Raw genomic sequence first — 13,902 nt, forward strand, 5'->3', positions numbered from 1 at the left:
GGGTACTGATTGAGAATGATCAGCCATGATCACATTGAATGGCGGTGCTTGCTCGAAGGGCCGAATAGCCTCAATAGACAATAGACAATAGACAATAGGTGCAGGAGTAGGCCATTCGGCCCTTCGAGCCACCACCGCCATTCAATGTGATCATGGCTGATCATTCTCAATCAGTACCCCGTTCCTGCTTTCTCCCCATACCCCCTGACTCCGCTGTCCTTAAGAGCTCTATCTAGCTCTCTCTTGTTGAATACAAAGCTGGAAAGTTTAAAATCCAGTTTCTCAAAGTGAGATTCTTTACAATCTGGTCCAAGACCATGATTTTTTTTGGTAATATTTTTATTGAATTTTGTAAGGACAGGTAGTGTGTACAATTACAATGGCAGAAAGTTATGCAGAAAGAGTGCCGGAAGACCAGCTGAATAGAAGTGATGGAGAACTTTGGTATATCCCACATCAAGGGGTGTATCATTCAAAGAAGGGAACATTAAGACTGGTCTTCGTCTGTGCTGCGGTTTTCAAGGGTAAATCACTTAACTGTCAGCTGTTACAGGGTCCAGACTTAACGAACTCACTCATCGGAGTTCTTATCAAATTCAGACAAGAGCCGGTAGCCTTGATGGCAGATATCAAAGCAATGTTTTATCAGGTCAAGGTCTCGGAAAAACAAGTTGACTACTTGCGATTCCTATGGTGGCCAGACGGTAATGCACAACAAGATCTCGTTGAATATAGGATGGAGGTACATCTCTTCGGAGCAGTGTCATCGCCGAGTTGTGGAAACTTCGCATTGAGGAAAACCGCTGAGGATAATAAAGCTTACTTTTCAGAAGAGGTGACAAACACATTAAAGAGCAATTTCTATGTGGACGATGGTTTAAAATCTATGACGACGGAAGAAGAAGCGATTCAAATGGTCAAACATTTGACTTCCCTTTGCAATAAGGGAGGGTTCAGGCTAACGAAATGGATCAGCAACAGCCGTGCTGTACTGGAAACTATTCCACCGGAGGACAGAGCTAAGGAGACACGGGAGTTGGACTTGGATAAGGACGATCTGCCCATGGAACGAGCACTGGGATTGCACTGGTGCGTTGAAACAGATGTGTTCAAGTTCAGAATCTCGATTCAGGATCGACCATGTACAAGACGGGGCATCCTGTCTGTGATTGGTTCTGTTTACGACCCTTTGGGATTTCTTGCACCATTTACACTACCAGCCAAGTTAATTTTGCAGGATCTCTGTAAGAAAAAACTTGGATAGGATGAGAGTATAACGCAAATCGTCTCTCAGCGATGGACAGAGTGGTTAGAAGATCTCAACAAGATCTCGGAGTTCAGAGTGGACCGGTGTATGAAGCCTACAAACTTTGGTCGAATCAGATTTGCACAGCTGCATCACTTTTCTGACGCAAGTGAAAGTGGTTATGGTACTGTTTCGTATTTGAGATTGGAAAATGATGACAGTGAAGTACATACTGCGTTCTTAATGGGAAAGGCCAGAGTGGCACCATTGAAGCAAATGACGATTCCCAGGATGGAGCTTGAAGCCGCAGTCTTAGCCATTAGAATTGACATATTGCTGCATAAGGAGCTGCAGCTTGAGCTGGTGGAGTCTACTTTTTGGACTGATAGTATGACAGTGCTTAAGTACATTAATAATGAAAACAAATGTTTCCTAACCTTCGTAGCAAACCGGGTCTCTTTAATAAGGGATGCTACTAAGGTATCACAGTGGAAGTATATTAATACCAAGGAGAATCCTGCGGGTGAGGCGTCTAGAGGATTAACAGCGGACCGCTTCTTAAGTAATAAGAGATGGATCAGTGGGCCAGAGTTTCTCTGTAGACCAGACAGTGAATGGCCAAAGTTTAAGCTGGAAACTGAAATCCTTACCAATGATCCGGAGGTCAAACAAGACATTGTAATTAATGTCATTAGTAAGGATCCGCTAGATTCCACAAACTATCTAATTACTTACTTTTCATCACGGAATAGATTGAATTAAATTAAATTAAATTAAATTAAATTAAGAACAATGCTTTTGCAGTGGTCTCGTAAGAGGAAGGAGATTCGGACTGCTATGAGTAGTTTGGAAACGGATCCTGACAAGTTGAAATTCAAGGTGGACACAAGAATATTTACCTTTAATTCAGGAACGTCAACGATGGTTGAGAGTGAGAAGGAATTTTATTCCAGGTGATATCGTTTTGGTGGTTGATTCTACTGCACCATGAGGTTCTTGGTTGATGGGCAGGATACTGGAGATTATGCCGGACGTTAAAGGTTTTGTGCATACGGTACGACTTCAAACTAAGGACAATATTTTGGTAAGATCAATAACCAAGATATGCCTGCTTCTGGAAGGTGAAGGAGAAGATTGAAGAATTGCGAAGGAAATTTGTACGCTGATGTATATGTAATGCATATTGTTTTGTTATTGGATGAATATTAAGCTTTTATAGTTCCTTTGATATCTATTAGTAATTGCTTCGTTATATACGCAGAACAATTAGGGGCCGGTATGTATGAGCCATTTATGCTTAATTCAGCATTGTGTTATGGCTATGTTTTAATATTTCTAGTTAATGTCTTTTTTGCCTGCTTGTGGGTGTGACTTAATGCGTAATTGGGAGTGTCTAGATGGGAGGAGGCTAGTGTGTCGACAGAGGTTGTGGGTCAGTTTAGACTCGGAGGATGGTGAGCATACAGTTCTTTACCACGCGCTCGTACCATGCGCTCGCACCAGTTATATTTGTAAGAACCACACGGTAATAACTGCAAGAATTTCTAGATATTGTTTGAAGAAGAAACAGTTGATAAAGTACGGAAACTGATTTATTACCCTATGATTTGTGCTACTTTAATAAAACCAATTAATGAAGAAAAGGAGTTTGGAAGATTCGTTTTGTCATATCAGGGTGCGACGTGTGCGTAAGCTATAACTACATTTCATCCCCGAGAAGTAATGGCTATCGAAGTGGGATTTCGAGATGGTATAGAAACTGCCATTACATTAGAGTAAAGAACTTGCTCTGAAGGAATTAGAGTAAAGAATTTGCTCTGTATGGACTAAAGTCAAAGGAATTTAAGAAAGACTTGTTCTACAAGCAAAATCCGATTCTACAGTGTAACTGAAGAAGAAACTGAATCTCTGCCAGAGATTGGAGCTGAAATCCTGGAACAAAGAACCTGCCGGTCGAAGGCAAATTGACACGGTCTACCCCTGGATCATCGGAAGATTGAAGACTTCATTGACCGGGTACCGTGAGTAGACGACTGTTTAGTCGTAATTTGAAGTTAAGAAGTTTAAAAAACTTAAAAGCCTGTGGGAAATTTCTGCAGAAGTACTATTTGATACAAGAAGCTTGTTTTGCTACGACGAGATAAGGAAGCCCAACTCGCTGAGCATGACCTTGAAATTAAAGATGTTATGAACTTCTGAAAGATAAAGTGCTCAGCCAGCGATTGTTTACCATAGGTGCTTGCCGAAGACTTTAATCCTTGAAATTAATGAGGTGTTTTGAAAAAGGCTCATTCTGTTTTGAATTCTTCTGGTGTTGCTGGAACATAGTGATAAGCATCAATTATCATGGATCTTCCGTCAGGTAAGTACGAAGAACTGTAAGTACGAAGTACGAGGGAAATGTGGAGCAAAAAAGAAGATATGAAAAAAGAGACATTCATCTTTCGGAAAAAGGACTGGCGGCCTATCTGGAAAAATGCCAGAAGGAGAGAGACAAGCTGTGGAGGAAGGTCATCAAATCGATTGAATGTCAGAAGAAACTGATGGAATCAGATGGGAATGTGAACACTGTACGATCTAATATGGATCACCTGCTTAACCTTCACCAAGAGGTTGGAGAAAAACAACACTCGAGATTGTGTTTGTAATTACCAGAAGGACAACTCGAATGGCACACTCAGTGGTTCCAAGAGAGGGAAAAGATTTTTGACGGTTTCGTGGCTGACGTGGAGAAATGGATGCCTGAAGCCATGGCTCAAACATCGCACTCTACAGTGGAAGGTGCGCTGCGACAAGGTGTAGAGGTTGAAGAAGAGATTACACCTCAGGATAGTGTCTCAAACGTCTCAACGCGAAGATCTAGACGTAAATCCGATTCTGTAGCCAGTTCAGCTACGATGGTCTCCGCTCAAATTGAAGCTGAAGCTGAGATGGCTGCTCTCTCGCTACAAGCTGCCGCTTAGAGAAAAAATATGAGATTGAGGACCAAGAAGAACAGCTGAAGAGAGAGGCTAAGAGACAAGAAGAACAGCTGAAAAGGCACAAAGAACAGCTGAAGAGAGAGACCGAAAGACAAGCAGAACAGCTGAAGAGAGAGAAGGAACGGCTGGAAATAGCCACAAAGCTGGCAGCTGCAGAGGCAAGGAGGGACGTACTGGAGGGCCGAAGGTCTAAAGCCAGCTCGAGAGTTTCCCAGAAGAAGGGTTCCTTAATCCAAGAAGGAGCTACTAAGTTGGAACCAAAGGCTGAGGCCAACCCACAGCCAGTGCCAGCCTGGTCTCGTGACGCCAAACTGGCACTGAGTAAGTGGATGGTCGACGAAACTTTAACAAAGCAACCGGGTGCTAGACCGAAGCAACCTACCTTTGGGATGCCTGTTACGGCTCGGGATGAGCCAACCCAATACTCTTTTCAGAGGCCCGCTCGTCAGCTACCTACACTCAGACAGAGTCAGACAACTGACTATGGGGCTCATGACAGAGTTTACCAGGATCGCCCTGAACCAAGTCAGGGACCTCAAAATGAGTTCTACGAATTAGTAAGGAACCAAACGAGACTCAGCGAGCTCATGGTCCAACAAAATCTTTCTGCTACCTTACCCCCAATGGAAAATCCTCATTATGATGGTGATTTCTTACAATATGAGGCTTTCATAGCGGCGTTCGAAGAAGGAGTGGAAATGAAAACCACGAGTTTCAGAGATCGTCTGCGATTTCTGGAGCAATACACGAGTGGATACGCGAAGAAGCTTGTTAGGAGTTGCCGATATTTGCCTGCGGATGCGGGCTATCGAAAGGCAAGAAGATTGCTTGGAGAGCATTTTGGTGACAAACAGAAGATTGCTAACGCATACATGAAAAAGGCCTTTGCTTGGCCAGTTATTAAGGCGGAGGATGTGAAGGCATTGCATGAGTTTGCAATGTTTCTCAGTGGTTGTTGTGATTCCATGAGAAATGGCAGCCACATGGAAGAGATGAACGTTGTTAGTAATATGAAGGCTATCGTCCTGAAACTGCCCTATAGGCTCAGAGAGAAATGGAGAGACAAAGCAGGCCTGATACAGGAGGTTGACGATAGAGAGGCCATGCTTCCTGACCTGGTGAATTTCATGGAAAGAGAAGTATAGAAAGACAAATTATAACATAATCTTGTTTATTCTCACTTTGGTAATTTTTTAGTAATATTGCTATGCATTACATCAGTTGCTTAAATTAACCTCTTTAGAACTGTGACATTATCTTAAAATGCTAGTTTGGATTATTAATGTTATTCTAATATTTTGGAACTCGTGAGCTAATTTCCCATCGCAAGTGGTGGAATTTTGTATGTTACAATGTGACTACTCGTAAATTATACTTGATAAAAGATAGCAAATTGTTTGCAATAAAATGTTTTCCTTTAATTCCCTGTTTGGGTGGAAATTGTCTTTAATAAAGCTTTGTAAATGGAGAAGAGAGAGCAGTGATGGATGTTTAACAATACACTACTGCAGTAATCTTGAGGCCTTTACCATGAGAAAGCAAGAGTGGATCATTCAGAAACTTAACCTACTCAAGATAGACACAAAACCTGGCATAACTCAGCAGGACAGGCAGCACTTCTGGAGAGAGTTTACACACAACCTTCTCAACCATTCACTAAGATCTCTTACCTTGGTGCTAATTTCCTGAAAAAATTACAGAATGTCATCATTTAATTTGAAAATCTACTCTTAAAATATATTTTTTTACTGTGCAGCTCTACATCTAGGTAAATATATTAAAACTTGGCACAGACATTCCTGAACACGAATGGTTACTTTATAAACCTCCCGCACTGCTCCTCCTCTCAGTTATTCACTTGCTGCCGAAACTACTGTATCAATGCCAAATCTCAACAGCAATCAGTCCGACTCACCCTTTTGTTGCTATGTGGCCTAACAGCTTATTCTCTCGTGCATATCCATCGATTCCCTTTTGATTCCTTTGCAAATTACTTTCAGTAAGGTTTGGCATACTCCTCCCAATGCGCAGTATTCTGACTTCTGAGTGCATTGCCTTTACTTTTTTGCAAATGGGTCTAAATCCTGAAACTTCCTATTCAACAGTGCCATGGGATTACCTGCATCAAATGAACTGGAGCAAATCAAGAAGAAAGCACCTTATCACACTCTCAATGGAATTGGGGATTGCTTACTAAAGGTGGGATGAGCAGAAACATTGATATATCATAAAACATAAAGAAAAATCTCACAGGCAAAAGTTATGTCGCAGGGTCTCGTCCCAAATCATCGACCATCCCAAATCATCGACCATGAAGAGGAAAAGATTGGTGAAGACAAATGTAGGTTCCTTACAGTCAGAAACAGGTGATTTTATAACGGGAAACAAGGAAATGGCAGACCAATTAAACGAGTACCTTGATTCTGTCTTCACGAAGGAAGACACAAACAATTTCCCAGAAATACTAAGGGACCAAGGATCTAGTGGGAGGGAGGAAATGAAGGAAATCTATATTAGTCAGGAAATGTTGTGAGGTAAACTGTTGGGACTGAAGGCAGATAAATCCCCAGGACCTGATGGTCTGCATCCCAGAGTACTCAAGGAGGTGGCCCTATAAAAATTGTGGATGCATTTGTGATCATTTTCCAACGTTCTCTCGACTCCGGATCAGTTCCTGTGGACTAGAGGGTAGCCAATGTATCCCCACTTTTTAAGAAAGGAGGGAGAGAGAAAACAGGGAATTATAGACCAGTTAGCCTGAAGATGCTTGAGTCGATTATTAAAGATGTTATAGCAGCGCATTTGGAAAGCAATGACAGGATCGGTAAAAGTAGAAGCCTTTCAGAAAGCCTTTGACTAGGTCCCACACAAGAGATTTGTGTGCAAAATTAGAGCACATGGTATTGGGGGTAGGTATTGACATGGATAGAGAACTGGTTGGGAGACAGGAAGCGAAGAGTAGGAATTAATGTGTCCTTTTCAGAATGTGGGGTGCTGCAAGACTCAGTGTTGGGACCCCAGTTATTTACAATATATATTAACGATTTAGACAAGGGAATTCAATGTATCATCAACAAGTTTGCAGATGACACAAAGCTGGGCGGCAGTGTGAGCTGCGAGGAGGATGCTGTGAGGCTGCAGGGTGACTTGGATAGGTTGGGTGAGTGGGCAGATTCATGGCAGATGCAGTATAATGTGGATGAATGTGAGCTTATCCACATTGGTGGCAAGAACAGGAAGGCAGATTATTATCTGAATGGTGTCAGATTAGGAAAAGGGGAGGAGCAACAAGACCTGGGTGTGCTTGTACATCAGTCACTGAAAGTAAGCGTGCAGGTGCAGCAGGCAGTGAAGAAAGCTAATGGCATGTTGGCCTTCATTGTGAGAGGTTTTGAGTTTTGGAGCAAGGATGTCCTACTGCAGTTGTCCAGGACCCTGATGAGACCACATCTGGAGTATTGTTTGCAGTTTTGGTCTCCTAATTTGACGAAGGACATTATTGCTATTGAGGGAGTGCAGCGTAGGTTCACCAGGTTAATTCCCGGGATGGGGGGACTGACATATGATGAAAGAATCGGTTGACTGGGCTTGTATTCACTGGAGTTTAGAAGGATGAGAGGGGATCTTATAGAAACATATAAAATTCTTAAGGGATTAGTCAGGCTAGATGCAGGAAAACTGTTCCCCATTGTGGGGGGAATCAAGAACCAGGGGTTACAGTTTAAGAATAAGGGGTAGGCCATTTAGGACTGAGATGAGGAAAAACTTGTTCACCCAGAGAGTTGTGAATCTGTGGAATTCTCTGCCTCAGAATGCAGTGGAGGCTAATTCACTGGACATTTTCAGGAGAGAGTTAGATTTAGCTCTTAGGGCTAATGGAATCAAGGGATATGGGGAAAAAGCAGGAACGGGGTACTGATTTTGGATGATCCGATGATCATATTGAATGGGCTCGTAGGGCCGAATGGCCTACTCCTGCACCTGTTTCTTTGTTTCTATGTTTCTATGTTTCTATGCCTCACCAGTTGCTATCTGACTTGTCCAATTCTACCAGCAGTTTACAGTTTGCTCCAGATTCCAGCACCTGCATTCTTGTCTGTCAACATTAATTGTTCTGCAGGTAAAATATAAATGCAAGTCAACGTTGATCAAATAGTTAACTCGCCTACTTTTGATTATTTCCAGTAAACCATTCAAGGTATTTTGTTTTCCCCATGTGCCATTTCCTCCATGACTCAGTGACATTACTGTCACATGTGGGTCGAAAGCCCAAGGGTTGATTCCACGAGACTGAAAAAGAAAATGTAGATCAACACTACTTTATAACGTTGGATAGTTCCTGTCTTTTTGATGAAATATTAGTTACTAATTGCACTATTAAATTTGGAATGCAACTGCCTTGTCCACTCTTGGTTCGGGACCAACAACAGTCAGTCCATCACCATCACTAGGCCAGATTATCTGTCACTTTGCATCTTCCAGGACTTTGCTGTGCTCCTTCTAAGACAATAATACTCCAATGTAAATGTGCAAGGGCGGATGAGCGCCCAGGACATATTCACCAGGCGGGGATCTGCCCCGTCAGCTCAGACCTGGAGGCACCTGATGCCACTCCCTCCTCTCCATAAATACCGGCGCGTTGACTGGTTTCATTCACTGCTGTGGTTGCGAGTCGTGGTTGACATCGGATTCACTCCAGTGGCTGCTCGTTTGTTCTCGTTGTCAAAATGACCATCGCGAATGTGGAAGCGGCGAAGACCGAGGAGGTCAAGACTCTGATACCGACGTCCAGAGTGTTTAAGATACTGGCAATAATTTCAGCATCGCTGTTCGTTTTAATAATTGCAGCGCTGATGGCTTTTATGTTGGGTGAGTAATTTGCTTTGTAAAGGCGAAATTATAACCAATTTTGGTTTTAATTTCTGTCTTTCCTAACTGACGGCAATTATTTTGAGGATCGATATGTTTAATTCTTCCAAAGGCAAATCAATTTCTCTCTGTAAAATGAAACATTAAGTTTATTTTAGCCGTTCTGATGGGGGTTTTTACTGATGTTGTGAATCTTCCCACGCTAGCATTTCCCAAAGGCTACTGGTGCGTTTGCTAAATACCACTTTTTTATGGTCTGACTTTGTATTTGTGGTGGAGTTGAATATCGTTGGTCGTGTTTTCCCCCCACGTTTGATTTCAATCTGTTGCAAATCTTGAGATGTTGATATGGGGTCTCTACTCTAACTACTGCTCTCTTTACGTGTCCATTGACATTGAGCTGAAAGAACGTGGTATAAACTGGCTGAGTGTTTTTGTAATGCGACCAGCCACACTCTGAATGTGTGAATTGGTGAAGAAGCACGAACTTTGTAAACTTCAACTTGCACGATGTTTTCTCGTTTTAACTGGAATAAAAACTTCAAGTATACCACTGAGCTTGCTAGAAATGATGCACGGAGGTCACCTGTGAGTGAAACTCCCTTCGAATTTTTAAACCATTGGACTATATATAATTAGACTGATTAGGTTTTGGACAACAATGACTAAAAATGATGTTATTTCCAGAAACCCATAAACTGGTAAATAGGAATGAAGAAAATAGTTGTTTCAAATACTCCTCTGGATACTTGTTTAAAATTCCATATTCTTTTTGGTGGAAGCTTTTGGAACACTGGAAAATTGAATACTTCCTTGTTTTGGAAAACATGTCATAACTCATGCTTTTGAAGAGGTTTTAAATACAGCTCTGCCAGGAATTTTCTTATTACAAAAGTTTAGATTTGTGGAATTGGGTGAAAACGTCCAGGTCCTTGTGTCTTTGGGATAATGTTGAACCTGAGTAAATGCCCGTTGGAACAACTTGCAGTCCAAGTTGAGGTCCATTCATTTGTAAGATTTTTATGAAAGCCTTTAAGATTACTTGGCTGTATATAATAGCTTTGTAAAATGTTTTGTATTGCAGTCTTTTATCTCCCTCACAAGTGCACGGACAGTGAAGCTTGCAGAAGATCTGAATATACAGCCTGTGGTAAGTTGCAATAGAATGGAGATACAACATGAAAATTGGTGCTTTAGTTCTCTGAACCCTTACTGACCATTGGCCAGCAATGTCTGGACTAACCCGGTGCAGAACTAATATTGTCCGCACATTCCCATCAACTCCTCCTCCCCAGATTCTACCTCGCACCTACACTTTGGCAATAAACTGCAAATCCTCACATTTTGAATTTGCGGAATATAGTAGAGCACATGGATGAAATCCATATGATCACAGGGACTTTGTGTGTGTGTGTGTGTGCACAATCTCCGTGGGAGAGGATTGATTTGATTTTGTGCAAGCTGTTACCAGTGGAACAATTTGGCACATTATTTTACATGGGGGAGGGAGGGGGAGGGGGCAGGGAGGAAGACAGGCAGGGAGAGAAACAGAACTATGGATGAAACCTGAGATGGCAGAATACAGTTTACCATTATTTTCACTGTGCTATTTGCTAAGAAATGATGAAATCCAAGGTAATTGGTGATCAGTGGACTTGAAGATGAAAGTCTAGAAGGTTAGGACATAAAGGGATATTTTTAAATGTTTCCTTTGGCATGGGTTTTGGGTAACATCTCGTGTAAAGGGACTTTGTGGCTTCAGTTAGCACTTTATAACATTAATGGCTTCCTCAAAGCTTTCATTTAAAAATTTTGCAGATCAAGAGGAAATTTTGAGGGTTTGGCATACTAACATATTATTTACATTTTCTTTGAAAGGATGTGGCCAACGGAAAACCCAATCTGACAGGATTGTAGGTGGATCGACCACGAATAATGGCGAGTGGCCTTTTATAGTCAGTTTACAGCTCCAAAATCAACACATCTGTGCAGCAACACTCATCTCCTGTAGATGGATTTTATCAGCTGCCCATTGCTTTGGAGGCAGGTAAATAACAATGCCTTCATCGATACCTTAAAAAAATATTGGTTTTGTTTCTGTATTGCTGCTCCCCTGTGATTAATATCTTGAAGATAACCTGATCCTGATATGTAATATAACACAAATAAATGTAGGATGCTACATTCTAAAGGCTAATCAAATTGGTGTTTGTTGTTAATGTCCTTCAGTTCACTGTAAAATGATCTGTTAATTGGAATTCTGTAATTCAACTTATAAAATTGGCAATTGTACAATATCACAACACATCTGTGCTTCCTCTATGTGGCTTGCGATCATTGGTTGAGATCATTGTTTTAACACTGGATAATGTGCTGTTTATTTGACGTTTGAGGAACCATGTCTACTGCTCATTCGAATATTGACGACCAGTGTATTAATTTTGCAATAAGCAGTTCTTAAATGTGATTATGCTTTTTTGGTCTTCATGTCCAGTGAACATTTAGTGTCAAAGAAACTTAAATATGGGTGAACATTTGACACCATTTGCTATAATCTGGCTCTGTAACTGAGGGGGAAAGGTTAAATCAACGAGAGGGTACGGATAAGCTACATTGTAAAAATATGTTTTATAATTTTTGTATGAATAAATTCAAACTTATTTCAATTTATCTTTGAATTCTAGTACGGCAGACAACTGGACTGCTGTTTTTGGAGTCCATTTATTGGATCAGGCAACAAAGAATATCCAGAAACGTACAATTAAAACAATAAAGATTCATCCTAATGCAACAAATTTTGATTATGATGTTGCCCTACTGGAGTTGGCCGAGCCAGTTGAATACACAGACTTTGTCCAACCAGCTTGTCTACCTGCAGCCACGACATCCATTTCTGGCCAAACATGTACAACGATTGGATGGGGACAAACAAATGAAAATGGTAATGATCAAAATTATACTAAATTTGTTTTCTTGATATTATTATTGTAACTTGGGTCACCCAAAATTGTTTAAAAAAATAATTTCTGTTCTGGCTGTGAAGGACGCGTTTAAAATGAGAGTAAGACAATATGGAAGGAATGGCAGTTATTTTGGCAAAATATTAAAACTTGATGGCCATATGTTTTTGACCTCTTTTGAACAAATAGGTTAAACTATTTGTGTAGGCATTTATCTGGTGCATTGTAATGTAGGAACAGTGCAGTCATAAGAGGGCTGAAATGACATTTGACATGTTTTGCAACTATTTGGGATCACAAACTAACTTCCTACTGTTCCTTTCCAGCTGGACCATTAAGTAATGAGCTTTTGAAGACTGAAGTGAAGGTATTCACCAAATCCAAGTGCCGGGAGAAGATGCCAAAAATAGTTTCACACGTGATTTGTGCAGGGGCACCTGAAGGAGGCAGAGATGCGTGTAAGGTATGGAATTGTTTTGGATTAATTTATACTTCTTGGGATGATCCATTTTTTTCTTTCTTGGATGTAACTTTACTTGGTAAGAAATGGCTTGGAGCTTGATCCACCAAATATTTTAAAGGCCAATATGTGGGGATACTGATGGGTGATGAAATTCTGGTTAAGTTGTTAAAGTGGGTGGAGGGTCTGAAAGTTTAGCTGTGTGTGGTGTTGGAGATGGCTTCACTAACGGTAGAATTCTATAGTGATGGAAATGATGCATTGTTCGTTACAAACTCCTTTCCTGTGTGTTAATTTGTGTCAGTTTTTAATTATACACATGCACATATCCTGTAGGGTGCTAGTTTGAACAGCTTACTTTCCACTTTTCCTTTTGGGATGATGCATGGCACATTCATTCCAAATTCTTCACTAGTGAGGAGATGTTAACAAGCCCTATTGTGCATGCAGGAATAAATTGGTGATCACTAGGTTGAGCCAAGAATTGAAACTAGCAATTGTTTTTCTGGGATTTATGCAAAAACACCTGAATAAGTGAATCTTTCTTCAACCTGCTATCCTGCCCTTAAATATTGCAAATGAATGAATCCCACTACCAGCCTATTCAGAAAATAGTTGCTCCATCACTACATTTCAATAAATCTACACTTCCAAAATGTTGGTTGGAATGGCTGGAGTCTCCCTTGATGTTATAACCTTTGAAAATAAAACCGGAAATTGAGGCACTTAACATTCATTTTCTCCACTCCTGACTCTCCCTGCTGTTAAAACAACATTGCAGCAACCAAAGGCAGGTGAACACAATTAATTGCACAAGTTAGAAACAATTCTGGAAAGGTCTCTAGCAGGATGGGAGCATCTGTGGAAAGAAACAATCATTTTAGGGTTTGAAGCTGATGGGTCAGACTAGTTGTAGCAACATAACGACCCCACTGAGTGCCACAGGTCGTAAACAAACAACAATAAAGTTGTTTTTCTTTTCTCCCCAGGGTGATTCTGGAGGGCCGTTGCTGTGCCAAGATAGGAATTCTCGTGCGTGGATTGTTGCAGGAGTTGTTTCCGCTGGAATAGGCTGTGGGAGACCTGAACATCCAGGACTATATGCAGAGACAGCAGCTGTTCATGAATGGATACAGGATGGAATACAATAATGAGTGCTGCTGGCAGCCTGACTTGTGACCATCATTGTGTTTGACTGGTGCTGATGACTGCGGTGTCACTCAGCTACAGCACTGTTGTGAACTGCTTCATGTTACATTGGAGTTTGAATGTAAAACATCTTGTTTTGTTAAAGCTTTATCATGGTCTTAGACGAGATTGTAAAGAAACCCATTTTGAGAAACTGGATTTTAAACTGTCCAGCTTTGTATTCAACTGGTTTTAGCA

At 41.1% G+C, this 13,902-nt stretch overlaps 2 protein-coding genes across 2 annotated transcripts; both read left to right on the forward strand.

The window, feature by feature from the left end:
- Positions 1–619: 619 nt before the first annotated feature.
- LOC144609366 (uncharacterized) lies at positions 620–1,264 on the forward strand. Its single transcript, XM_078428177.1, has one exon. The coding sequence runs from the start codon at positions 620–622 to the stop codon at positions 1,262–1,264; it is 645 nt and encodes a 214-aa protein (XP_078284303.1).
- A 7,690-nt stretch (positions 1,265–8,954) lies between these two features.
- LOC144610275 (testisin-like) lies at positions 8,955–13,667 on the forward strand. Its single transcript, XM_078429271.1, has 6 exons — positions 8,955–9,096; positions 10,181–10,246; positions 10,975–11,143; positions 11,781–12,037; positions 12,383–12,519; positions 13,506–13,667. Exons 1-6 carry the CDS (start codon positions 8,955–8,957, stop codon positions 13,665–13,667), a joined length of 933 nt encoding a protein of 310 aa, XP_078285397.1.
- The last annotated feature ends 235 nt before the right edge of the window (positions 13,668–13,902 follow it).

Source organism: Rhinoraja longicauda, chromosome 1, assembly GCF_053455715.1.
Source record: "Rhinoraja longicauda isolate Sanriku21f chromosome 1, sRhiLon1.1, whole genome shotgun sequence".
Lineage (NCBI taxonomy): Eukaryota > Metazoa > Chordata > Chondrichthyes > Rajiformes > Arhynchobatidae > Rhinoraja > Rhinoraja longicauda.

Bases quoted from the DNA above. Each gene is read 5' to 3' on its own strand.
- LOC144609366 (XM_078428177.1), top strand. From the start codon at position 620: ATGGCAGATATCAAAGCAATGTTTTATCAGGTCAAGGTCTCGGAAAAA.
- LOC144610275 (XM_078429271.1), top strand. From the start codon at position 8,955: ATGACCATCGCGAATGTGGAAGCGGCGAAGACCGAGGAGGTCAAGACT. The intron at 9,097-10,180 runs GTGAGTAATTTG...TTTGTATTGCAG, and splicing joins GCTGATGGCTTTTATGTTGG to TCTTTTATCTCCCTCACAAG. The intron at 12,520-13,505 runs GTATGGAATTGT...TTTTCTCCCCAG, and splicing joins GAGGCAGAGATGCGTGTAAG to GGTGATTCTGGAGGGCCGTT.